The 26,047-nt window shown below is 43.9% G+C and overlaps 2 protein-coding genes across 2 annotated transcripts; one reads left to right on the top strand and one right to left on the bottom strand.

Moving 5' to 3' along the window:
- Positions 1–5,073: 5,073 nt before the first annotated feature.
- LOC306937952 (importin subunit beta-1-like) lies at positions 5,074–7,701 on the bottom strand (the record flags this gene model as incomplete). Its single annotated transcript, XM_079521975.1, has 1 exon — positions 5,074–7,701. The coding sequence occupies one exon, from the start codon at positions 7,699–7,701 to the stop codon at positions 5,074–5,076; it is 2,628 nt and encodes an 875-aa protein (XP_079378101.1).
- Positions 7,702–17,014: 9,313 nt separating this feature from the next.
- LOC306938207 (gonadotropin-releasing hormone II receptor-like) lies at positions 17,015–26,047 on the top strand. The gene is made up of 5 exons (XM_079522271.1): positions 17,015–17,020; positions 18,747–19,014; positions 22,570–22,827; positions 25,089–25,290; positions 25,475–26,047. The coding sequence occupies exons 2-5, from the start codon at positions 18,748–18,750 to the stop codon at positions 25,900–25,902; spliced, it is 1,155 nt and encodes a 384-aa protein (XP_079378397.1). The 5' UTR covers positions 17,015–17,020; position 18,747; the 3' UTR covers positions 25,903–26,047.

The raw sequence follows: 26,047 nt of genomic DNA, 5'->3' as shown, positions 1-26,047 counted from the left end.
TTTCCAGGAAGGGAGAAAGAAAATGAACCACTTAAGCCATATAGTTCCAACATAGTGAAAATAGATCTTCTGTTTTCACTATTATTTAATTATTATTTGTACTATTCATTTATGTGTACTCTTGGATACTTGAGTGTTTTTTATAAAGCAAGTACTCTTGCTTTTTAAACTCAAGTACTCAAGTACAAATTTGACAAGGCAGCTTTCACTTGGAGTTGAGTAGGCATATCTGTACTTTTGAGTATTGGCGTGGAGTTCTTTGTCCACCACTGGTTTTAACTCCCAACTTAGTTTCTCACAGGAATGAAATATGATAACAAGAGGGGAAATGTTTTATACAGTATTATGTGGGAGACTTATTTCTTGGTAGTGTGAGTTGTGTAGAGGTTTGTCTAGATTTGTCTATTTCTGCTGTGCACTGGAGACATTGCCAAAACAAATGCTAATGTTCATTTTTTGTTGTTTTTGATATATTATTGTTATTAATTTTGAATTCCTGACCCATGTTTTATTATTTTTCAGTAGAATGTGTAAGGATGTGTGTTAGAATTGATGATGTTTTGAAGGCGTTTAGGCACAGCGGCTTTCACTGACATTCAAAAGGGCACTGAGTTCAGGTGACCACTTTCATCTTACGACGGTGTCGAATGGCGGAAATGGATGATATAAAAGCTCACAAAGTGTCGCATTGCAAGACGTTGTGAGCTTATAAATCAGCTCTGTTCACTATTTGTGAAAATTCATGTAAAGAAAATATTATGATTATGATTAATTACGCCTACAGTATAATGACGTGCCCAAAGTAAGGACACCAGGGTGAAAGTGGTTAAAGGGGTATTTCACTTTAAAACACTTCTGGGGCAAGTTTAACGTCTACTCTGGCTTTTGTGTGCATCCGATAATGTCTTAAGTTGCTTGATTAATATTTAGATATTTGACATTAATTATATCTGACATGCCCTCTTCCCTTACAACCCCATTGGACATGCATGCTCCATTTGAACTATATCAAAAACATGTGTGCCTGGTTCTGGTGACTGATACTGTACTGAGGGTGCACACAAATGTCCGAGTAGATGTTAAAATTACCCCAGAAGTGTTTTGAAGTGAAATACCCCCTTTAAGTTGAGCTGCCAAGCGATTACAAAGCTATAGGGCATAGCACTGGCAGCCATTTGGTGCTGCCACAGATATAAACCCCATTCACTCCCCCCATATATATTTATATAAATTATTTATATAAATTATGTTACGCCTTGAACCAAGCCATCCAGAAGCCTGGATGGCTTGGTTCCAGGCTTAGACAATATTAATATTAAACATTTTCAGAAATCTCTATGGGAAATATGAATGGGTTTTCAATCTGTGGAACCACAAAATGGCCTACCACAGCTATGCCCTATTGTAATGCTGTTACTTGTAGGGTACAGTGCGAAGCAGCTCAACTAAGCGTACCTCTATAGGTTTGCCTGGTTTTGACGTGAAACTCACTGGCTGTGCTGAAGGCCTGCTAAAGCAGGAGAAAGAACAAAAAATTAATAATTGTGTGTAGGGATGCTAGAAACCAACCCGCTATAGAACCAATTCCATGACGATGCTTTAATGATGCATTCCACTGCTGTGTAATAGTCAGCCTGAAAACCGAAAGCTTTAAAACCGTTGAGAGATGAAAGAAAGGCTTCCCGAGTTCCCGTTCTTCATCTCAGACCAAAATGTTTAGGAGGCAGAGGAACCTGGCAGATAGCAGACGCAGAGCAAACTGACCTGTTTACGTTCACAATGCTATTCATCTTATCAGTTTATTTTGTATTTATTTATTTATTTAACCCCTTGTACCAATTAACATAGTGTTCTTTTTTTTTTTTTTTACACCAGAATCTATGCACGGGTGATTTAAGCCAATAATAGCCATATATACTAACCAGCAGTGCTGTTTTTTTCAACTTTGGTTGTGGTTTGGGTTGTGTAGTTGTTGTCATGACGTGACTCTAAATATTGGTGACAAACAAGTCTTGCTCCGCTGCTCCACTGATTAGAGAGCAGGTGAAACAGCTCTCAAATTCAGTCTTGTATTGCAAAAATAGCAGATTGTGCCAATGCGTAATATCCACAAATTATTTTTGGATTATCGGTTTCTAATCAACAAAGCAACCATATTGAAGACATCTTGCCAATATTAGGCGTTTTTACACCATGTACCGTGTAGGCTAACAACCCAAACTTCTACCAAAGTGTCATTCTGGTTTAAGTCCTTGGAAACCATTTTTGTTTGTGTATATTATATTATGCATGTTGATATTCACACACACATACACATATATAAATCTCTTTGTTAAATGGGATTAAATGGGTTTAAGCATACTAACATGTTTAGTTACACCATAAGCCGGGCTACATTTCTCAGGTCTGCTCACATGCTGTCTGCCATCTGCCATGGTTCCGTTGCTTCTTTTGTCTACATTCTCCATGCACCTAAAACCAAATAAAGACATTTGAATAGGATTGTGCTTCTGTTGCATTTTCATGTCCCTGTCCGGCCACCACCACAGAGGTTATTGTGGGTTCGAAATCCACCGTGGTGCATCCGCCTTTGTCAAAAATAAACACATCAGCCGCACGATTGTATCGGGTATGTGACTCTCTGTCATTTATGATATTGAGTTATATGTCGTGTTTGGAGAAGATTTGGAGTTTATTTTCTTACTTTTACTGTCTTACTTTGCTTGATATCCATGAGTAAAGATTATTCTAGCGGCTAGAATCTAGCCTATAGAAATGTGGTTGGAGGCCAAAATGAGGTTTTACAGTTAATTCAATGATTTAAGCCTTGAATTCATGGAGAACTACTCCTTATATTTTAAGGAGTAGTGAGTGCAGTGCATGTACAGCAGCCTACGTGCTCTAGGCACAGTGCCAGCAGAGAGTGTAAGGACATGAAGGAACAGAGCTAGGTAATGTGATGATTTAAATGCATGCCACCTCCAGTCTGCAAGTCAGCACTAGATCGCAATAAATATGTGCATATATCAATTACTGCACTCGTACAGTGTAGAGGTAGCCTATTTACTATCATGAGTATTTCCCATTTCAGATACTCCACTACATCTCGGATCCAAACATTGTAGGCATACTTTTACTTCAGTACATCTATTTGAATTTTTTGTTATAGGCTACTATAGTTACTTTATAGATTTTGATTATTATTATTATTATTATTACAAAACATTTCAGCCATTTGAAAATAGCCAAGCTCACATTGCGTCTTGTGAGCTTGTAGATCTGCTATTTTTTTAAAGATTATACATTCTGTACAATGAGTAGCCTACCTTTAAAGGTGGCAGCCACCATAAAAGGAGTAGTTGACCCCACCCAAAATGACTTATTTTCCATCAATTACACACCACACAAAGCCTTGAATTCATGGTGATTTTGTCACATTCCAGAGCTAATAATTTGACTCGGTCAGTCTCGTACTGACCGATGACCCAGCCAGTATGAGACTGCTTTAGGAATGTAAAAAGGGAAAAAAAAGAAAACAAAATCTCCATGAATTCAAGGCTTCATAGGGTATGCAATTGATAGAAAATAAGTAATTTGGGTGAACTACTTAATGTCCACAGCTTGTTTCACCTTCAAATACCTATATAGATTGTTAGCAGAGCTTAAACCAAAAAAGAAAAACAAAGAAAGAAAAAAAAAGAAAACCACTGGTCACCAGTATGACCAGTACAAACAACAGCTTAAACCAGTACAGTCTGTGCTTGTATGGGAGGTGGATGCAGCATATAGCATATATAGCATATACACATATGCCTCAATGCCCCCCCTGCACAAAGCAAAATGTGCAGATTATTGATTTCTAAACTGTGATAACATGGTGATCATCAACCGTATAATATCACAGAGAAGTTGCACTTATTCCTATTCAATTTATTTTAGTTAATTTTGTGGGGGCTTGTTTGCCTTCATAATTTTGTCACTGTCCGAGAGACTATAGGCTAACATGGAGAGAGGGAAGAGGAGTTACATGCAGCAAATGGCCCAGCCAGCCAGGGACCAAACCGTGTGCTAATATCACCACTCGGCTATCGGCCTGAACATATAGGCTGGAAGAGTCAGCGATAACTGAATCATCATTATTATGAGGATTGTGTATTTCACCAGTGTAAAAAAAAAAGTAAAACATCACACCCATGTGAAGTGAGGGGCGCTTTTATCATCATAAATCATCTCATTCCGGGCAATCACAATTTGCGTCCTCACCATCGTCTTCAATGTTTGTGTTACGCAATGTTTGTGCTTACACAAACACTCAAAAGTGTCCATTCATTGTCAATGGCATTTAATGTTTGTGTTAGGACAAAGTTTGTGTTAGCACACACACACACACAAACACACCAAAAGCTGGACATATAGGCACAAATGTTTAAAAAATCACACTTGTGTGAAGTGAAGGGCACTCTTATCATCATATATCAGCATACATCATTATACATCACATTTCGTGCTCAGCCAATCAAATCATCTCAAGTTTGGTACACACAAACACACAAAGCATGGGCATAGGAGGGGCCAGCACCCCTCAAAAATAAACCATGCATCGCTTAGCTGCCATATTGCAGTATTGCTGCTAGTTCATGTACAGTTCAGTCCACAGGCCTTCACAGGGGATTTCACTCGGGTACAGTAACTACAAATGCTGTAGTTACAGCAGCCTAGGCAGTGGTTCTCAACCGTTTTTATTTTATTTCAAGGACCTTCGTTTTTTTTTTACCTACATTAGGGCCAAAGACCCCCATTTGATATAATTGTATTTATTAATTTATTGTTTAATCTCTGGGACCCCGGTCTACACTGCACAGTCCTCAGAGTTAATTTAACTTGGAGTAACATGGAGTTACCAAGAAGCATCTGTTTGAGGGGTGGATGTACCAATGGTGGGTAACATAGCAACTACAGGATAATGCGGCTGGCCGGTCACTGCCATCGACACCAGGAGCTAAACTTGTGCTGTGACAACCAACAAACATCGATCACAAGGGCATCCCACACCTATCAACATCGACATACCTATCAGTCCTGGTTCCTCAGCTTGCGTAGCTCCTCTGTGGCCCAGGTTGCTAGCTTCTTTGTGGTGGAGGTCTTGGATTGCCGTCCCTCACTCAGAAGGGTGTTGATGACCGGACGACCCTCCACGAGCTTCAGCACATCCGTACCGAACGTGCTGCACAGGTCACCTATGAGGCCCGCGGCTTTGGCCACAACTCCGTCTGAGTGGTCCACATCATCGGCTATGTGGTGGACGAAGGACAGGATGAACTCCACCCACGGCTGCACCAGCATCACGTCAGGGTGCACCACGCGCTTCTGGTCTCCCTTGAGGCCCTGGACGATGCCCGTGTAGGCCTCCAGACAGCCCTCCCTCAGGTCATTCAGGTAGTCCACCATATCATAGTCCGTCTTGTCCACCTGGGTGTGGGAGGCCTGCTGCAGGATGTCCAGGACAATCTTCAGATACTTCTTGAACTCCCCGCCGATGGCCAGAGCGATGTCGCCAAACGCCGACAAAATCCGGGGCTTCACCGACCGGTCGACGTTCTCGTTCCCCAGGTTCTCCAGCAGCAGCTGCATGATCTCGTCGCAGTACGGCAGCATGCCGGTACTGAGAGCTCTGCTGAGGTCACACACCAGAACCACTGCCTGAAGACACACCTGATACTCTGCATAGTTCTTAAGCGCAACACACAAGAAGGGCTTTAAGGCATCCATGTACTTCTGGAAGTCACTGTTCAGCACTTCCACCAGGGTGGACATGGCCATGAGAGCATCTTCCTTGACCTCTCCCGAACCGGCAGTGCTCTGGAACATCCTCAGCAGGGAGTCCATCACCTCGTCGGAGATGTTCAGGGCGTCCTGGCGCCGCAGCTTACGGATCACGGTCTGCAGAGTGGCGCACAGCAACAACTGGAGGTCGTTGTACTGGATCCTGTCTGAAGTGCTTAGAATGTGCGACTCCATAAGCAGGACCTGCTGCAGTCTCTGCATGATGATCTGAGCGGTCTTGTGGGTGGTGGCGTAGCAGTCCCTGGCGCTGTTCTCCACAATCTTCATCAGGGCGTCGTAGGCCGCGGAGCGCAGGTTGTGCTGGTGGCCGTCCGTCCGGTCCGCCGTCTCCAGCAGCTTCTGCACGATGACCTCAAAGGAGGAGGACAGGCAGTACGTGTCAGGCTCCTCCTCGTCCACAGCCGCAGCCTCGTAGGCGGCCTCCGCCAGGCTGGAGAACGCCGAGCAGATGTTGGAAGCCACGCGGGGCTCGTCCCGGAGCCCTTCCGTCAGACACTGCAGCAGCGGGGGCAAGTGCACGTCGGTGACGGCCGCCTCGGGCAGCAGGTCACAGATCTTGCCTACCGTCCAGGCCGATGTGTCCCTCACCACCACGCTGGGGTCCTTCATCAGCTCAATCAGCGTGGGCATGGCCTGCACCACCTGAGGCTTCAGCTGGTCCAGGTCAGGCCCTTCCAGGATGGAGCCGAACGCCATGACGCAGGCGTCGCGGTAGCGCCAGTCGGGGTGCTTGATGTGCTCCTTGATGAAGGGCAGGACGTGGGGAACTACGTCGTCCTCGCAGCACGAGGAGTGGAACATAAGACACACGCTGGCCGCCTTGTACGGGTTCCAGTCATCGTCGTCGTCATTCTCGTCCTGCTTGGTGAGGGTCTGGGTCAGGATGGGAACGACGTACTGCAAGGCCCCCTTGGCGTAGAATCTACTGGTGTTCTCCGGAGGACGGCCCAGCTCCTCTGCCTCAGTTAGGGCTTCAGCCAAGTCTATCTCCTCCTCGCAGACGGTCGACCAGAACTCGATGCCCTGCAGGGCCACCTCGTCTATGTCACTCTTCATGGCCTCTATGGTGATAGAGAAGAGAGCCTTGCACATGTAGTTCTCCATGTGCCGGTAATACAGAGACATGATCTTCACCAGGTTCTGCAAGGCCGCCACTTTCACCCGGGTGTCTTGACATTGCGTCGCTTCGCACAGCACCTGCATGATGAAGTGTCTCTCCGTCTCCTTGTCGAAGTTGGCTTTGGTGAACTCCAGGGAGTTGATGAGGGCGTTAGTTGCTGCCAGTTTGACGTTGGTGCTGGGCTCCTCCTTCCCCATTCCCTGGATGATGGCTGTTAGGATTTGGTTGGCGTGGTTCTGCAGGTGTTCCGCGTTCATGTCCTGGCAAATGTATCCAATGGCGTCCAATGTTGACTCCTTCATTTGTTCTATGCTGGAGGGGTTGGTCACATTGGCCACCAGCTGGGGTATGAGCTCGGGCCACTGGTTGATCGGGATCTCGGCACAGGCGATCCCTGCCACGCACTGGGACGCAGAGCTGGGCCGGAATGTCTCTGTGCCCAGTGTCTGAAGAACAAAGGCCTTGATCTGGTGCCGTGTGTTGCCGTCAATGGCCAGCCATCTCTGCTGGTGGTGCTTCTTGACGCTTTCGTCCTTGGAAGTCAGAGAGTTCTTCACCTGCAGGCCGGCGGCCTGGCGAGCCACCTGGCTGTTCCCCGGGTTGGCCAGGACTTTGGACAGCTCCACCAAGAAGGTCGGCAGGTTCTCGACAGCTGCCTGCTCCAAAAACTTCTGCGCCATCTCCAGCTCATTACGAACTGGAGAGACCGTTTTCTCAAGGATTGTGATGAGCTCCATTTCGTTCCACTGGCGGCTGCTGCTTCTACCTTCGCTGGAGTTGCTTCTAAAGCTTAATGGTTTGCTTGCTCCCTAAGGAAGTCCAACCGATTATATGGGTGGTCCAGAGCTATTGCGTGACATCACACACAACACAAGCAGTTGCCATGCCTGCCTATACTGAATCTCTACTAGTTCCTCCTAACATTTTAATCTATTAGACATGGACTCTGACACTGCTCACAGCACAAGAAGAAAGGGCCGTGGATGGAGTCTACACAAGAATGCTGTGAATGGCACTAGGTGTAAAATGGACAGACGACATCAGAAATGTGGTCCTCCATAGGGACCTACTATGGGGCACAGACAAAGTCAGAGAGAGAAGGATGAGGCTGGCAGGGCACTGTGTCAGGCACCCGGAACTATAGAGGCAAGCAGACTGACACGATGGGAGTCAATCCAGTGAGGGAAAAGCCAGGAGAGGCATGGAGCGCTCAACCTATAGATGCACTGCAGCGTGACACCTTAGCTAACAACACTGTAGAGCTCAAGACCTCCAGGGCATGTAGGATAAATAGGTTTGATGGATACAGCTGTGCGATCAGGCTCTGGTGCTGTGATCATATAGGAGCGCTGCCTCTGCAACTAGTCTAGTTGCAGTTGTCCCCCAAACTCCAGCTCTAGTTGAACTAGAGCTGGAGTTTGGGGGACAACTGCTTTGAGAATCGTTATAATTGGTTGCACACAACATAAAACAAGGTATATACTGTATTTCAAGAGCGAGAGATCACAGTAAACATCCATCCTAAAAATTATTTCTTCACACTGGGAGGAAAACAGCATCTGAAAGTTTGATGGGATGCATTTTTACATGTGAGTGCTGTGGGGGTGCATATATTTTTGTCCGACGTACTAATCACACGCAATAGTCCGACCCCCTAACCCAAACCCTAACCTAACCCTAACCGCACACAGAAGCCACGGGTGAATCTTAACCGGCCACACATGTCTTCATCGGCAACACATGTCGGAGCCACAAGTGAGACTTAACCAGCCATATGTGTCTTAACCGGCAATGCATGTCGGAGCCACGGATAAGGCTTAACGGGCCACGCTTGTCAGACCAACGTATGCCCCCGGCCCTGAGTGTTGTGCCCACTTTTACATTGCATCTAATGAGCATTTGGTTATTTTGGCCCCATGCACGCGCATTACTGCTTCATGTCAGTGTAACGTTGTCTGGAAAGTGGATATCTATGGGAAAAATGAATGGGTTTGTTGCACTACTATATTTCTCTATCTGTCTCTCTCGGCCCATTAATTCCATACGTACTTAGGCAGCTTCCCTGACACAACCTGGACATTTGTTGGCCTTCAACTTGATCGATGGGAATGTGAGTCACAGAGAATGATGCTATAGTCACTAATGGATTCTGCTACAACAGCCAACACTGAACACACTGTTATATCATCACTGTTATATCAGCCTATAGGCTACCTTTTCTCGAGTATTGTATAGGATACTTAAACCTAGAACACTATACCCTTTTGTCAAACCATCACTAAACCCGCAGGTATAGTACACATGGCAACTCATTAATATTTCAACATGAAAAAAATTCTATTCATTAATTTGTTCATTCGTTCATTTGTTCATTCATTTGTTCATTCATTCATTCGTTTGTTCGTTCATTCGTTCATTTATTCGTTCATTCGTTCATTCGTTCATTTGTTCGTTCATTCGTTCATTTGTTCATTTGTTCATTTGTTCATTTGTTCATTTGTTCATTTGTTCATTCATTCATTCATTCATTCGTGCATTCATTTGTTTGTTTGTTCATTCGTTCATGCATTTGTTCATGCATTTGTTCATTCATTCATTCATTCATTCATTCGTTTTCGTTCGTTTTCGTTCGATCGTTTGTTTGTTCATTTGTTCAGTCAATTATTCAATTATCCATTTCTTGATTCATTTATCCATACATATAGATACACAATAGCTATAGGATCCAACAAGCAACTTCCATCTTTATTGATCTTATCACTTGATGTTATTCTCAATTCGTATTGCTACTACAGTACATTACTGGGGACCCGAAACAAAAAATCACAATGAATGACCACGAGTTTCTGCTTGAGTGAGTATAAGCAATAGAATAGAAAACGGAAAACGCACCACATTCCCATGTTGAAATGTACCTGAACAAGGTAATAGCGTACACATCTCACATGACAAGACATCAGGAATACAGATGGTCCTTCATTTACTCACACAGCCAAACACTTGAAGATAAACGTCCTTCGTGCCTGGTCTGCCCTGCATTGTGATGTGTTAGTTAGTAAGTGTTTGCTTGATGTGACGTCACACGTCTATTGATAAGTTCATCTGACACCTACCTATACGGTCGTCTTATCTGTAGCTTAAAATGGAGTCTGTGAACCGTGACCGACCCGCACACAAAACCCCGGGACCGCGAAAACAGCTGGATTAATGACTCCCATTACATGTATTCCCGTGATATCGCCCCCTCTGTCAGATAGAAATCTGTTAAAGGACTTGGCTCGTCATTGATGGATAGAGACTTCAAAGTCTAATTTCAGAACCTTGGACAGCGCTCGGTCTTTCAGCACGCGGGACAGCTCTATGGAACTGTCACTACTGAACGCGTTATTTTGTCTCTTTCTCTCTTTCACACGGATCTAGATTTTAACATTTTGTGGATTATTCTGTGAAACTCTAAACTGTAATATACACCTGCATTGAGGTAAGTGTGAGATCGCTCCGGCCAACTCTCTCTCTCTCTCTCTTTTTTTCTTCCCCCAATCTCCCCTGCAGATGCTGCTGTTGCGTAACACATGAGTGTTATAGGCTATTTGCGTGCATGGGGTTTATTTTCTTGGGAACACTTTCAACTTTCACAGCAGGAGGATAGAGAGATAGACCACCAACAGTCATCACCGTTTACGGACCGTTCATGCACTCGCTATGAAACTATTTTAGTATATAATATTAGTATAGCCTACAGAATGTATAGGCTATTGATGAAGAGGGCAGCGCTCTACGTGTGGATTGGAAACGCAGCATGTAATATTCTGTTCTCATCTGATCAGCTTTGATTCACGCATCGATTTTCCTTCTTCGGTCTTTAATGTGCGTGTCGTGTGGGGTGGAGGTGGAGGTGGAGGACACTTGCTGAAGGCACTGAGCGTCGCCACGCCTTTCCCAAAGCTCAATCAACGGCGGTCGTCGCTTGCCGACAAGAACACACGCCGTCAGCTTGAAGATCTGTCCTTGTGGGCAAGCGACAACACCACACTATGATAGGCTACGGGGAATAAAACAAAGCTTTTTTGGGGCCTACAAGTTCACAATCGCCATATGTGTTGCGAATTCCATAATGGACATAAGCAGATCATTATTCACATATATTTTAGGCACGTGCCTAGCTTAGGCCTAGTAGCCTATACTGCATAATAGCTTAATGTTTAATGTTTAATGAGATAAAAAAGAAAGAAAGAAAGAAAGAAAGAAAGAAAGAAAGAAAGAAAGAAAGAAAGAAAGAAAAAAGCTCCTGGCTTAATTAATGATTAGATAATATGCCTACAGTTATCCTCAATAAAATAAAAATAAAATAATAATAAATAAAGTGATAATTTTACATATTATTACCTGTATGCCATAAAGACATTTTATTCTGCACAGTAACTCATGCAAGGTGTACACCAGAGGTCTTCAATGTTTTTCAGGCCAAGGACCCCCTTAGAGAGAGATGAAGCAGGGGCCCCCACTTTTAAAATGTTCATAATATAGTAAACTATAGAAAGGCACAATTCTGGGAAATTACAAATGTGGTTGCATTGACAATTTCAAGCTTTGAGTCTTGCATAAGTAGCCTACAGTATGATGACAAAGTATGATTTTGATTTGATTTGATCTATTTGATAAATTCACGATACAGTGGATTATCAAAATTGCACAAAAACGTATACAAACCATGATTACACAGCTGAGGAGCAGCTGAGCAGATGGCCCGCGGTCCTCCAATCTGAAGTGTTAATTACCTGTTAATTGTTGGCATGCCATGACACATCCGCTGGCATTAGCACTCCAATCATTGTGACCACTGACCATTGCTATAATAGAGTGTTTTGTTTGTTCAGTAACAGGGGTCTCCTTGTCTCATACAGTATAGGGTTCCCCAATAGGCGGCCCGCGGGCCATTTGCGGCCCGCGGAGCGCCCCCTTGTGGACCCTGGAAGAATTTCAGGGGGTCCCAGATATAAATGGCATTAAATGGGGGTCAGTAGCCTATGCATGTAAAACTGGGCATCCTTTTCAAATAGGGTCTTGCCCTGAAAATGAATTTTCAGGGCAAGACCTCGACCTTGTGCATGCGGACTCGGCCCCCAGCCTGGTACCCTAGTCAAAATATGGCCCTTGAGGAAAATGAATTGGGGAACCCTTAACCCTATCTCACAGACATATGGCGAAATAGCACGGAAAAGTACATACACGCCTAGAAAACCCCAAAATCCATACTTATTTCATTCCACGAAACCGGTACGATTTGCAGTCCCTCTTACCTTTTAAAGATGGAGTGCCACAATTTTTGTATTTTTCCAGTTTTTCCATGTGTCTATGAGGTGACAGTACTTCATTAGACACCCTGGAGTCGTTTTTATGTGCAATAGTGTATTAACTTTGTATTTAGGGTTTCTTCCTGGAGGCTGAACCCTTGACAGTCAAACAGGCCAATGAAATAAACAGTAATATAGTGACATCACACTATCAGCCCCTCCCCTAACCCCTCCCCCTTTATCATACAACTACAGCTGTGGGTGTGGCTTCAGCCACCCATCACCACCCACCAGGCAAACCAGGCATACTTAATGAACTGGTGGGCGTGTCCTACATAAAAGCATGATTTTAACAAATACTGTACACTTTTTGGAAAACGTTATTCGTTATTCCTCTTTATATTATAATAATACCTGATGATCATGTTTTAGGGTTGAAAAAAATCGTGGCACTCCTTCTTTAAGGTGTATTTTATCGATTGAGTCACCAACATTTATTTTTAAAAGCTTTTTTAATCAATTTAAATGTTCCCTTTAATATTGTGTAAACATTACATGGACTTTATCTTCATATCAGAAATGATCTTGTTTTCTTTCAGTAGACACCCCCTATTTTGTCCATTTTTTAATGTCCCCAATGGCCTTCGATGAAAGTGGACTTGAGATATGACTATTAAAAATGTACAAAAATCCATAAACTATGTCATTTTCACATATAAATCTATCGGTACTTTATTGCTGGTCATGTTTAGTTTTTGAATAAATAGATGATTAATCATTAAAATAGCATTATATAGCTCTGTCCCCTAATCGCACTCAACCCCGTTACACAAGCCATTCTCCCCTCCATAACAATAATTAACTGGCCCTTTAGTGACATCACGAACAGGAAGTGGCATTCTACAAGTCTTCTGAATAACATGATACAGAAAGAGGCAATCTCACACCTTATTTTACAATGTTTTAGAGTAATTTATACTCTCACATGTGGTCGTAAAGCATAACAGCTCAACTCCGTTACATGGAATAAAGATAGAAAACAATTATTTGTGAAATTTATGTTTGTTATTTCAACAATATATCAGATTTATTAATCCAATGCATGCCTTGCATTTGTTGTCTCCTCTTAATCACCAAAGGTAGTGTAGTGGCCATCTTCAGTAAAAAAAAAACACAACCCCGTGTATAACGTTATCATTTTCAACCCCTTATCATATTATCCCATATAAAAATACATTAAAAAAAGAATTGAATGCCTGAGATGGGAAATTATGTTTTTCTGATAGCTAAAGATGCCCTTAATATTGTGGGGTATTCAGAAAAGTAAAACCTTTCGGTCAAAATTTCAAGAAAAAAAAAGTCCAAATCGTACCGGTTTCGTGGAATGACTCAACTACTGTTTTAACCGTGGGTTTCACTATAGTACGGAAGCGCTATTTCACTGTGGCTGGGTGAGTTCGGGTTTGACATTATTTACTATTCTGTCCAGATATCGGGTTACAACTCGGACGGAGTCTGAGTCGAACACGGCAACTCGTGACCCTTTAGGGCTGCTCGCTCGGTGGTGTCTCCCGTGGCTTAAGTTCGGTAGAGACGGAGCCCTGTATACGTCATTGTCTATGGGGAGAATTTCAATGTCATAAGTAGGTATACGGATTTTTGGGGTTTCTAGGCGTGTATGTACGGAATTGCAATTATGTGCTATATTTCACTGTGTTTGGGTGAGACTGGGTAAGAATTAAAAGATTTTGAGGGGCGCTACCCGGCTTTCAGACATGATGTCATGTGGCAGCCAAGTCTATGTTTGTTGCGTTCACACATAGCAGACGCAAAGACGAATGGGAGTATCATTTGGAGCAGCTATACATGCATCATTGCGTCTTTGCATCGTCATATCGCTGGCTTCCCTTGACAATGAATTGTAGACTTATATCTTTGCATCTGCCTGTGTGAACGCACCAATATTCATGCTCTCCAAAAATCCGCAAGCCCCCAAAAATCAACATGCCCCCACTCGTGACGTCATGTGGCAAACAAGTCTATGGATTTTTAATGCTGCCCCCAGGCGTCTTACTGGTGTTTAAGGCTGAAAGAGAGTACCTATTTATCCAACTTTAATGCTCCAGTCCCAATTGTGTCTGCTCATTTGTGTCATCACTTCCACTTTACATTTTTATCCTGTATCTCACTCCATACAATTGTTATCCTGACCTGAAAATATATTTTCTTTTTATTGAAGAGCTGGAGAGACGGGAGCCCCCTATTGCTGAGTAATATAGCAATGATTACTGTCCCAGGTGCATCCATGCAATGTTTTTTAGTAGTTGTTCTATTTATAGTGAATAGATGTTAGGAATAGGAATAGACTATATGTGACAACCAGGTATAGTCTGGTGACCACCCGAGAGATGGTTGGCAGCCGGAATGTAGACGGCACCTGGGAGCAGTATGGGTTGGCGCCCCAGACTGTGTCTTCCCTGAGGAGGAGGCCCAACAGCCCACGGTAAGGCCTTTAGGAGGGCCATTCAAGCCGCAAGCGGAGCCTGCAGCACCACCGTTTCCCTTGCCGGTGGAGCCTGTGGAACCATGACTGCGGCTCAATAATCTGCCGCTCCTGAATGAAGTGTCTGGTGCTGGGAGTCTGGTGCAACGCACAGGTCCTGCGCTGCACCTGGTGAGAGCAGGATTGGACCTGGTGAGACATAGGAAGGGCCCGGACAGGAGTCAACCCACAGAGCCTAGTCCTTCCACGCGCCAGACCTCCCAGTCCCGGCAGAGTATAGTTAGGGAACAGCGGACTGTATGACCCTGTCTTTCCCTAATGGGACTGATCGTGGGTAGCTACTGGGACGTAAGTCGGGACTTGATCACCCCGGCTGGGTCACCTGAGTGAGGGGTATGATATTGCCAGACCGGAAACCTTGATGACCTTGGGATACATCACTGAGGATACGTCCCAGGTGCATCCATGCAATGTTTTAGTCTTAAAAAGACAAAAGAGTGGCTGCACACACTGATAGCCAAAGAGCCGATTATTTATTAGGATGCAGAGTAAAAACCAACGTTTCGGCAGTACAACTGCCTTCTTCAGGGTATATATGTCATGTTATAAAGTTATTTAATAACATGACATATATCAATATTACACTCCCTTTAAGTGTGTCATAAACTCATACAGGCTATACCTGTTTGTAGATTATTTGCTAATCAGGTCTTTGTGGAGCATTCAAAGATCCTACATATAGTGTTGTGGGATCATATAGATCTGGCTGGACCAAACAAACCATTGATCTGCAATCTATCAAAGTAATGAGCTATATTCACAGCATACTTGAAGCTGCCAATACACTTAATGTAACAGAGTCTTTCTGTATTGTGGTAATGATACTTTTACTCAAGTAACCCCCCCCCCCCCCCCCCCCCCAGTCCCTCTGCCGATCGATAAGCAATAATGTCCAATGTGATGGGAAAAGCCCACCTCCCTGTGTGTGTGTGTGTGTGTGTGTGTGTGTGTGTGTGTGTGTGTGTGTGTGTGTGTGTGTGTGTGTGTGTGTGTGTGTGTGTGTGTGTGTGTGTGTGTGCTTGCGCGTGCAAGGTGTGTTTGTGTGAATGTGTGTGATGTTAACTCCTTGTAGTTGTAAGCTTGTGATATCTCTCCTTTCATGCAACCTGTGTGTGTGTGTGTGTGTGTGTGTGTGTGTGTGTGTGTGTGTGTGTGTGTGTGTGTGTGTGTGTGTGTGTGTGTGTGTGTGTGTGTGTGTGTGTGTGTGTGTGTGCGTGTGTGCGGGTGATGTTATCTTCTTGTAACACTGCTATCCATCTGGCTTTGTTCTCTGTCTCTGTGTGCCGTCTGCCATGCTCTCCTTCTGTTCAGTCTTGCTGATGCAGATCGACTGTCTGACGCAGCTCAACATTTCTCATATCGTCACTGTCGGGTGGAAACCTTGTATGTCCAAAACCAAATCCCAATTATTTACACACACACACACACACACACACACACACACACACACACACACACACACACACACACACACACACACACACACACACACACACACACACACACACACACACACACACACACACACACACACACACACACACACACACACAACAACCACTTTCACTGTCGCTTAAATATATGCAAGTTAGTTCACACCACATCACAACCAATTGTAGATTGGCTATTTCTGACCCCCAGAATAGGGTTTGCCTGAGCAAGAGTCCTTGTACTCTAAAGGCGTTGCTGAGGAGTATGTACGATATTAAACCAATGTTTTGATTGTTTGCCTATTAAAAAAAATTAAAAATGTAATAGAAAACTTGTGTGACACCCCCCCTGGGTCTTTACTAAAGACCCAGGGGGGCGTCACACAAGTTTTCAATTTTCTTTTTTTTTGCCCCCTCAAAAATCTCAATTGACTCCTCAGTCATTTCATCCTGGCGCCGGGCCTGGTCTTTAGGTTGGGTTCTGTACTGTGTGTGTGCTGTTACTGCTTAACCATTCTATCACAGTGCTGGTTTGGAGGGTGGAGCCAGAGATGATCAGTGAAAGGGGAGACACCTGGCCAGTGTATCCATTCCCAATCACTATAAAACACCTGCTCTGCAATGCTCTTTCTCTAGTCTTCAGTAATACCCGGACCCAGTTGTGGTGGTGGTTACATAGGGGAGCATTGCTTTTTTGTTGCTTTTCCTTTGTTTCAGTTCAGTTTAATGAGCAGCATGTTTCCCTGCCAGGTTAAGTTGGAAACTCTAGGTTAATTGCTTAATCCTTACATTTTTCACCATTTGTAAATAAAACCCCTTATTTTTGCATGATCTCAGTGTGGTTTCCCCCCACTTTTGTTGTTGTTGTGGCCTTAGAGCCAGGCCATAACAGTTGAAAAAGATAACAGTTTGAAGATATTAAAGCTATTCTTTTGCATTGTAGGCCTACCTCAATTGTTTTTTGCACATGGGGGAGCACTTATCATCGTACATCATCATACATCATCTCATTCCGGCCAATCACAATTTGCGTCCTCACTTTTGACTTCAATGTTTGAGTTTACGTAATGTCTGTTTTTACACAAACATTCAAAAATGGCCATTCTTTTTCAATGGCATTTAATGTGTGTTTTGTGTTAGGACAATGTTTACACGCACCCTAAGAGCTGGACATAGGAGTGGCTAGCGCCGGTGGCCCTCAAAAATAATTGCTCCATTGATTACAAATTGATCATTTGTGTTCATTCACATCAGTGAAGAGGCTCAGGAGTCAGGAGGAGCTCTTTTAGCCCGTAAACAAACACAAAGCTGATACTGTACTATTTTTGAGGGGCGCTAGCCCCTCCTATACACAGGTTTAATGTTTGTCTTGTAAACGCCATTGACAATGAAGGGAAACATAATGTGCCTCATTACGTCATATTGTCTCTTTATTGTTAATGGCGTTTAATGTTTGTGTTGGCATCGTTTGTTTTACATCACCATTACATCACCTAATCAACATGAGCTAGACTTGAATAAATTAGCTATCCCCTCCTATGTACAGCTTTTGTCCCCACACGTCTCAATATACGCCATTGACAATGAAAGGAGAAATTAGGTCAAATCAACCAATCACATAGTTGTTCATGAGATGATATATGATGATGTATAATGATAAGAGCGCCCCTCACTTCGCACATGTTAACTTCCTGTTCATTTTACAAATTTGATGATTCCGGATCCAGATTTGTGGATGATCAAGTCTGGGTTTTCTACTAAACTTAACCTTTGTCAAAGGATCACTAAACCCGGATAATATACCCAGTGTACTATATATTCCACTAAAATTCCCATCAAAATATATTGAAGTAGAGCAATTCATGGACTTTTCACTAATATATTGAAGTAGAGCAATTCATGGACTTTTCACTATATATATATATATATAGTGAAAAGTCCATGAATTGCTCTACTTCAATATATTTTGATGGGAATTTTAGTGGAATATATAGTACACTGGGTATATATATATATATATATATATATATATATATATATATACATAAATATAAATGACACCCATGTGAAGTGAGCTCTTATCATCGTACATCCTCATGATGTAAAATAAACATTATGCCGATTTACTCAGATACTATAACGTAAAGTTCTCCATTCATTGTCAATGGGATTGTATTGTTTGTGCAGGACAAAAATAGCCGATTTGCCCAGATTTGTACGTCTCTAAATGTTTTGATGATTTGAACATGGTGGACCCTATTGGAAACAAGTGTAATGCTTAATTGGGTCGTCCACTCACAGTTAACAGCCTTTGTATTGAGTTTGTGCTTGAAATGTACTGTAATTCTGCAAACTGTTAATAAATTCTTCAATCAATCAATCAAACACATATGGCGTAAATTCTACATTCATTGTCAATGTTAATTGGACGAAAATAGCCGACAACGTCTCGGGTGTATTTATAAGTGGTTAAATATGTGTCCTCCTCATTACAGAATGGCTGCAAACGAGTCCTGCTGGGACCCCGTCGAGTTTCCTCCAGGAAACTGTTCTGACACCTCCTCACGGACGAACGGGTCATTGGACTGGGAGCGTCCGGCCTTCACGGTGGCGGCACAGTGTCGCGTAGCCGCCACCCTGTTGCTGTTTGTGTTCGCCGCCGTCAGCAACCTGTCCGTGCTGCTCAGCGTGCTGTGGGGACGAGGACGGCGGCTGGCCAAGCACCTCCGCCCACTCATCGCCGGGCTGGCCTCCGCCGACCTAGTGAGTGATTCATTTCATTGGGGGGAATGCACGCAATGTGTAGCACAGTAGCAGCCTGCTACACATTGCGTGGTGCATGCCTGCTACTAGCAGGCACCCTGTTTTCTCTCTGTTTTCTTCCGCCGCACTATCTACTAGCTCAATGGCCTTGTGGTAGACTCTACCACTCTACCGCACCCTGACCTCCCAGTCTCAGGGCAGACAGTCCGCCCTGATTGGCGACTACAATACAGACATGCAACATAAGGAAGCACCTGTGTTTAAGTCATTCAGTAAGTTCTGTGATGTCAGCTAATTACCCAACCCACTAGAGTGTGTGATTCTACTCAAACTGTCATTGATCTCATTCTGTCCTCGGACAAATCCAGAATCTCCAAGAAAGGGGTTATTGTATGTGGGCTTAGTGATCATTTTATGATATTCTGTACCCGCAAAATACAAAAACTTAAGACCGGCTGCCACAAAACAGTCATATCAAGGGACCTCAAAACCTACTCTAGTGAGGTTTTTAACCAAGTATTGGAGAGTCTGGATTGGTCCGATGAGCTTAAAAGCACACTTGTCGAAGAAGCTTGGCTTGGCTTCAAAACCAAATTTACATCAGTACTGAACAACATGGCTCCTTTGAGAACCACCAGGGGCAAAACACACTCGGAACCATGGATGAATTCGGACATACTGGCTGCAATGAAAGCCAGAGACAAAAAATGCTCTGAATTTCTAAAATGCAAGTCAAAGCTAGCCAAGCGCTTCGACAGTGTTCGCCAAGCTCGTTTGAACAACCTAAATACACAACGAATCAAGCTACGAAACAGTGTAACTGCCATGACCAAATCAGCTAAAAGTAACTTCATTAATGATAAAGCTCAGGAAAACAAAAACAATCCTCATGAGCTCTGGAAGCTACTAAACAATCAACTAAGCTATGGTCAGAAACTAAAAACCAGATTTTCGAACATAAACATCAAATCGGACAACACTCTCATCACTGACAACCTTGATGTGGCCAACTACTTGAATATCTTCTTTACAAACATAGCAACAACTCTGGTTAACAAACTGCCCTCCCACTCTGGGCTCTTTGGTGTAGAGCACATTACAACCTTCTACAGAAACCTAGGTGTTTGTAAAGACGATTTTAAACTAGTTATGGTAACAACTGATGAGGTAATTAAGAAACTGAGTGCCCTCCAACCCCACAAGGCCACAGGCCATGACAACATTCCCTCCAAATTTCTCAGAGACTCAGCCATCTCTATAGCTCCAATCATCACCCACATAGTAAACCTCTCCATCAAACAGGGACAGGTCCCCCAAGATTTCAAACTGGCCAAAGTAACCCCCTTGCACAAGAAAGGGAGTAAATTAGACCCCGGCAACTACCGCCCTATTTCTATTCTTAGTTCCATCTCGAAAGTGATGGAAAAAATAGTCTATGAACAGGTTGAAAAGTATCTTGCCACTAATAAATTATTGTACGAGTTCCAATCTGGCTTCAGAACATCCCACTCCACTGACACATGCCTTCTCTATTTGAGCGACCACATCAAACAAGAGGTGGACGCTGGCAAATACTGCGGCATGGTCATGCTGGACCTCCAAAAGGCTTTTGACACCGTGAACCACTCCATACTGGTTAACAAGCTAAAAGCAATTGGTTTCGATAGCACATCAGTGAGCTGGATGCAATCCTACCTGGAGGGGAGAGAACAGATGGTGGAAGTGAACGGAACACTGTCCCCCCCCCTCCCAGTGAGCTGTGGCGTTCCACAAGGAAGCATACTAGGGCCTCTACTGTTCCTAATATATGTAAACGACATGACTTCAGCTTGTGACTGCAACTTGTTCCTGTTCGCAGATGACTCAGCACTGCTGGTCTCGGACAGGGACAAACTGCAGGTTGAAAATGCCCTCAGCTCTGAACTCGGTAGAATCTGCACCTGGCTCGCTGATAACAAACTATCTTTACACCTGGGAAAAACTGAATCCATTCTCTTTGGCTCTATTAGTAATCTCAGCAAGGCAAATGGCTTCTTGGTTAGAGTGGGTGACAATGTTATCACACGTAAAGATGAAATTACCTACCTAGGTTCCATCCTGGAGGCTAATCTTTCCGGTGATAAAATGGCCACCAACGTAATCAAAAAAGTCAACCATAGAACAAGATTCCTCTACAGGATCTCCTCACTGGTCAACAAAAACACCTTGAAGACCTTAACAGGAGCCCTTGTACAGGGTTTCTTTGACTATGCATGCACCTCCTGGTACCACAGCACCTCAAAGGCCCTTAAAACCAGGCTCCAGACTTCCCAAAACAAACTGGTCAGGCTCCTACTTGATCTAGCCCCCCGAACCCACCTCACCCCTGCCCACTTCGACAGGCTGGAATGGCTTAGGGTCGACGACAGAGTACAGCATCTTGCAATGGGTCTGGTCCACAAGATTCGATACACCACCAAGATACCCATGTACCTGTCTAGATACTTCCTTAATGTTAACGAAGTCCACACCCACAACACCAGAGGGAGTGCAACGAACCATGTACAACCCAGATTCGGCACAAACAAGGGACTAAATTCTTTTCGCTCCTATGCCACCAAAATGTGGAACGCCCTACCAACTGTCATTAAGACATGCGAATCCCTTGACTCCTTCAAAACCGCTCTCAAAGGGCACCTACGGATGGCTGCAATTCGAAACTGGCCCCCGTAAAATCTGAATCCCCCCCCCGCCCCCCCCTTTTTTCCCCTCACTGTATATATTTCTTTTCCCTTTTTACCTCCTTTATGATGAATTCCTGTTCTGTCTATAAAAGTGTCTATTTGTACGTCTCTAAATGTTTTGATGATTTGAACATGGTGGACCCTATTGGAAACAAGTGTAATGCTTAATTGGGTCGTCCACTCACAGTTAGCAGCCTTTGTATTGAGTTTGTGCTTGAAATAACTGTAACTGTAATTCTGCAAACTGTTAATAAATTCTTCAATCAATCAATCAAAAAGGTCAGGGTGCGATCCCCGGCCGGTCCCACACTATAGCGTCATGTCCAGGGGGCGTACTTGTACATAAAGCTGCCTCATGCTACAGAAACAGAAGATACTGCATAGGCTCCTGCCCTATATGGGCCTCATGGCTCGGGCCGCTCAGCAAGGCTTACTATCTCACTATCTATGCAGTTTAAAAAAATAAACATTATTTTTAAGTAATATTTTTAGGTACTTTACTGGAGTATTTCCAATAGCCTACTTTTACTTCTACTCCACTACATGTATTTGAAATCTTTAGTGACTTTGTAGATTTTTCAAAATATACATTAACCACTTCATTTCGGCATTTTAAAAATAGCCAATCTACGAAATCACAACCCATTGTGAGCTTGTAGATCTTCTAATTCCAAAATATTTTTATACATTCGAAAATATATTACGGGACATTCAGCATGATGAGATTTTGATACCACTTTGAATTCCGGACTTTTATTGCAGTATTGATATACTTTTACAAAAGTAACAAAAATGTGAGTACTTTTTCCCCACCACCGTATTCAATTGATAGGTGATGACGTTCGTGGTGATGCCGCTGGACGCCATCTGGAACGTCACAGTGCAGTGGTACGCGGGCGACGCCATGTGCAAGCTGCTGTGCTTCCTCAAGCTGTCGGCCATGCACTCGGCGGCCTTCATCCTGGTGGTGGTCAGCCTGGACAGACACCAGGCCATCCTGCACCCTCTGGACTCGCTGGACGCCGGGCGCAGGAACAAGCGCATGCTGCTGCTGGCCTGGGTCCTCAGCCTGCTGCTGGCAGCGCCGCAGGTGGGTCCCGTTTCCAATGCCATCAATGCATTGAAAGGGACAAAGTCATGTTTAATGGTCTCAGTAACCATCTACAGACCTACCAAGATCTCAGTAGACTGCATTCTGTGTGGTTGATCACGAGTCACGACTACCAGTGACGCCGTGCCTTGTCAACTGACTAGTGGCCGGTTGGTTAGGGGGACTTATGTGGCCGGTTAAGACTAAGGTTAGGGTTAGATTTAGGGCTCCATTTTTGTCACCGCTAAACCCCTTATCCCTGAACTTATTTGCCTTTTTTTTTTACTATTTTGAAAAACAGTTTTGAGTAGTTCAACTAGTCAAACTACATTGACACGTTGTGAGCTTGTAGACTGGCCATTTTAACTATTCAAAAATGTTTTGCAAAATAGGAAAAAAAAGGCAAAGAAGTTTAGGGATAAGGGGTTTAGCGGTGGCGAAAATGGAGCCCTTTAGTGTTATAGGGTTTAGTGATATCGGACAACATACACGTCACTGTCGAAACAGTAGCCGTGATCAACGCAGAATGCAGCCTACTAAATTTCTCCAAAACGTCACAATATATCGTTTCTCCCTGGACACGGTTAAAGGGCCACTTCACCCCTTTTGCAACCAGATCTTACTTCCTGGACTACAGCTAGAAACATTAAAGAGGAATGTGCACGGAGGTGTGGCCCGGTCTCCTGCGGGACGTTTGCACATGCTCAGTGTAAACAGGAACTGCGATGATGGAGTGTTCCACCAGAGGTGCTAGATAGAAAGCTCAAACCTTGTGATGTAAATTATGGGATCCAGAACAGTTGAGAATTAAACAGCAGTCACCCTTCCCTTTTCAAATGTTTTATATCATCCACAGCACTTGAATGACCGTATATGTTCCTTTGTCATTTCACAAAAATAAAAGTTTAACACATGTACTACAATCAAAGCAAGCATCAAAATAAAAATATACATACACATTAACATTTAGTAAATGTACTTGTCCTTGCTTTGTCTTTCAGTCTGTTATACACAACATTGTTTCCACACAGTTATGAAATTGATATACTTTTTAAAATAAAAACAATCAACATTGTACTATTCTCTTTTTTTGATATCCTTTTTATTATTTCAGTTCAGGGTCAGCAACTCTCATGCACCTCTAGCACCTCTGCTGGAACAGACCGGGCCGCACCTCTGTGCACCTTCCTCTTTATTTTTCCTAGGACTACATGTTGTCTCGGTAAGACAGCCCTCCCCCCTATCCACAAGGAGGAGCAGTGCACCAAAGCATTATGGGAATTGTAGTCCAGGAAGGAAGTGAGCCCAGTGTCCATGGCATCATGGAGTCCATGGACACTTTGAAATACTGAAATATCTAAAAACACAAATTACCCACATAAAAACCCCAGGAAAGTGTGTCTCCCAAACATCATTAAAATAAGATCTGGTTGCAAAAGGGGTGAAGTGGCCCTTTAAGAGAGAGATAGAGATGGAGAGAGAGAATAAGGCAGCGGGCTCCTCTAAATCGTGTCCGTTCTAATAAATAACATGAACGGGGAAAAAGCATAGCAGGTATGCTGCCCTGCAACAGCAGACAGCACTATCCTTTATGACTTAACAAGCCAGGAGCCTGCATGGTGGTTTGGCAGTCGGCCCGTCATACGCATTAGAATGAATGAGAGTGAGACTGCAGCTCAGACAGGGAGGCAAGTCACCATCTAAACTAAAGCACAGGTTTCCCAAACAGTGGGCCGAGATACATTTTTATGGGTTGTGAGTATATCCCCCTTTAAAAGTAAAACATCACAACTTTTCATCAATTTTATGACATATTTCAAAAGTATTTCATAAATAAAATAAAATAAGTAACATAATTTCCATGAATTAATATTTTTTTAAGTAGTGAAAATAGCAGATCTACAAGCTCACAACGTGGTGCAAAGCAACGCAAGGACCCGACCGGACCCTACTTTGAGAACCACTGCTCTAAAGTTTAGAGTCTAAACAAAACAACACAGAAATGTATTACATACACGTACACGCTATTTTTTTTAATTATTAATGAAAGAAGTAATTGAAATAAACAAACAAACAAACAAACAAAGAAAAACCCTTAAAACGACCATATCAGTCACCCAGAACCAAGGGTGTGTGATTTTAAATGTTTAATTCAACCAGGTGCGACCAGGTGCATCCCAGCTGATTACAAGCATTGTTTTAAATAGTGAAAATAGCAGATGTACAAGCTCACATTTTTTGTTTTTGAAAAATGTCCACAGCTGTTGATCTTCAGGGCCATCAAGCCGGAGGGCAGGGACTTCACTCAGTGCGTGACGCACGGCAGTTTCACGCAGCAATGGCAGGAGACCGCCTACAACATGTTCCACTTTGTCACCCTGTACGTGGTCCCCCTGCTGGTCATCACCTGCTGCTACACCAGGATCCTCCTGCAGATCAGCAGGCAGATGACCAAGAGCAAAGGTATACGAGACTCACTGGAAACCCACTGGTGCTCCATGAACTCTTCATTGTCTCCACCAGGCGTGCGATTTCCACAGAATTATGCATGCAAATTCCCATTAGGCCGAGGAAAACGTAGGCCACTTAAATCAGCCTCATGGTGGTGCTATAACTGTGGGGTTTCTTTTCTTTCTTTTTTTTCCAGGCGGTGAGTCCTGTCTGAGACGCAGCGGAGCGGACATGATCCCCAAGGCGCGCATGAAGACCCTGAAGATGACCATCGTGATCGTGGCCTCCTTCGTAGTGTGCTGGACGCCCTACTACCTGATGGGCATCTGGTACTGGTTCCAGCCGGACATGCTGCACCGCACGCCCGAATACGTGCACCACATCCTGTTCGTGTTCGGCAACCTGCACACCTGCTGCGACCCGGTCATCTATGGCTTCTACACGACCTCCTTCCGGGCCGACCTGGCCGACGCGATGACGTGCTGCTGCCGCGGCAGACGGCGGCGCTCCGACGCCCAGGCTTCGCCCGGGTCCCTGTATCGCTTCTCCGGAAGGAGAGCCGGAGCTGCCAGAGATGTGGAGTCTGACCCCAGCGCTGACCAGTCCAGTGTCAATCTGGGTTAGGCGTTGGAGGATTCAGGAGTGTCTTTGTGACTGCGAAGGGTAACCCTGGACCTTCCATAACCTGGAACTTTACGCAACCCATGAATTTATTTACTTATTTTGGTTTACATTATAGCCACAACCCTTGAAGAGGAAGGTACATCAT

Source organism: Electrona antarctica (assembly GCF_951216825.1).
Source record: "Electrona antarctica genome assembly, chromosome: 15".
In the NCBI taxonomy this organism is placed as follows: Eukaryota; Metazoa; Chordata; class Actinopteri; order Myctophiformes; family Myctophidae; genus Electrona; species Electrona antarctica.
The sequence above is the reverse complement of the archived record's forward strand: the minus strand, read 5'-3'. Positions and strand labels throughout refer to the sequence as shown.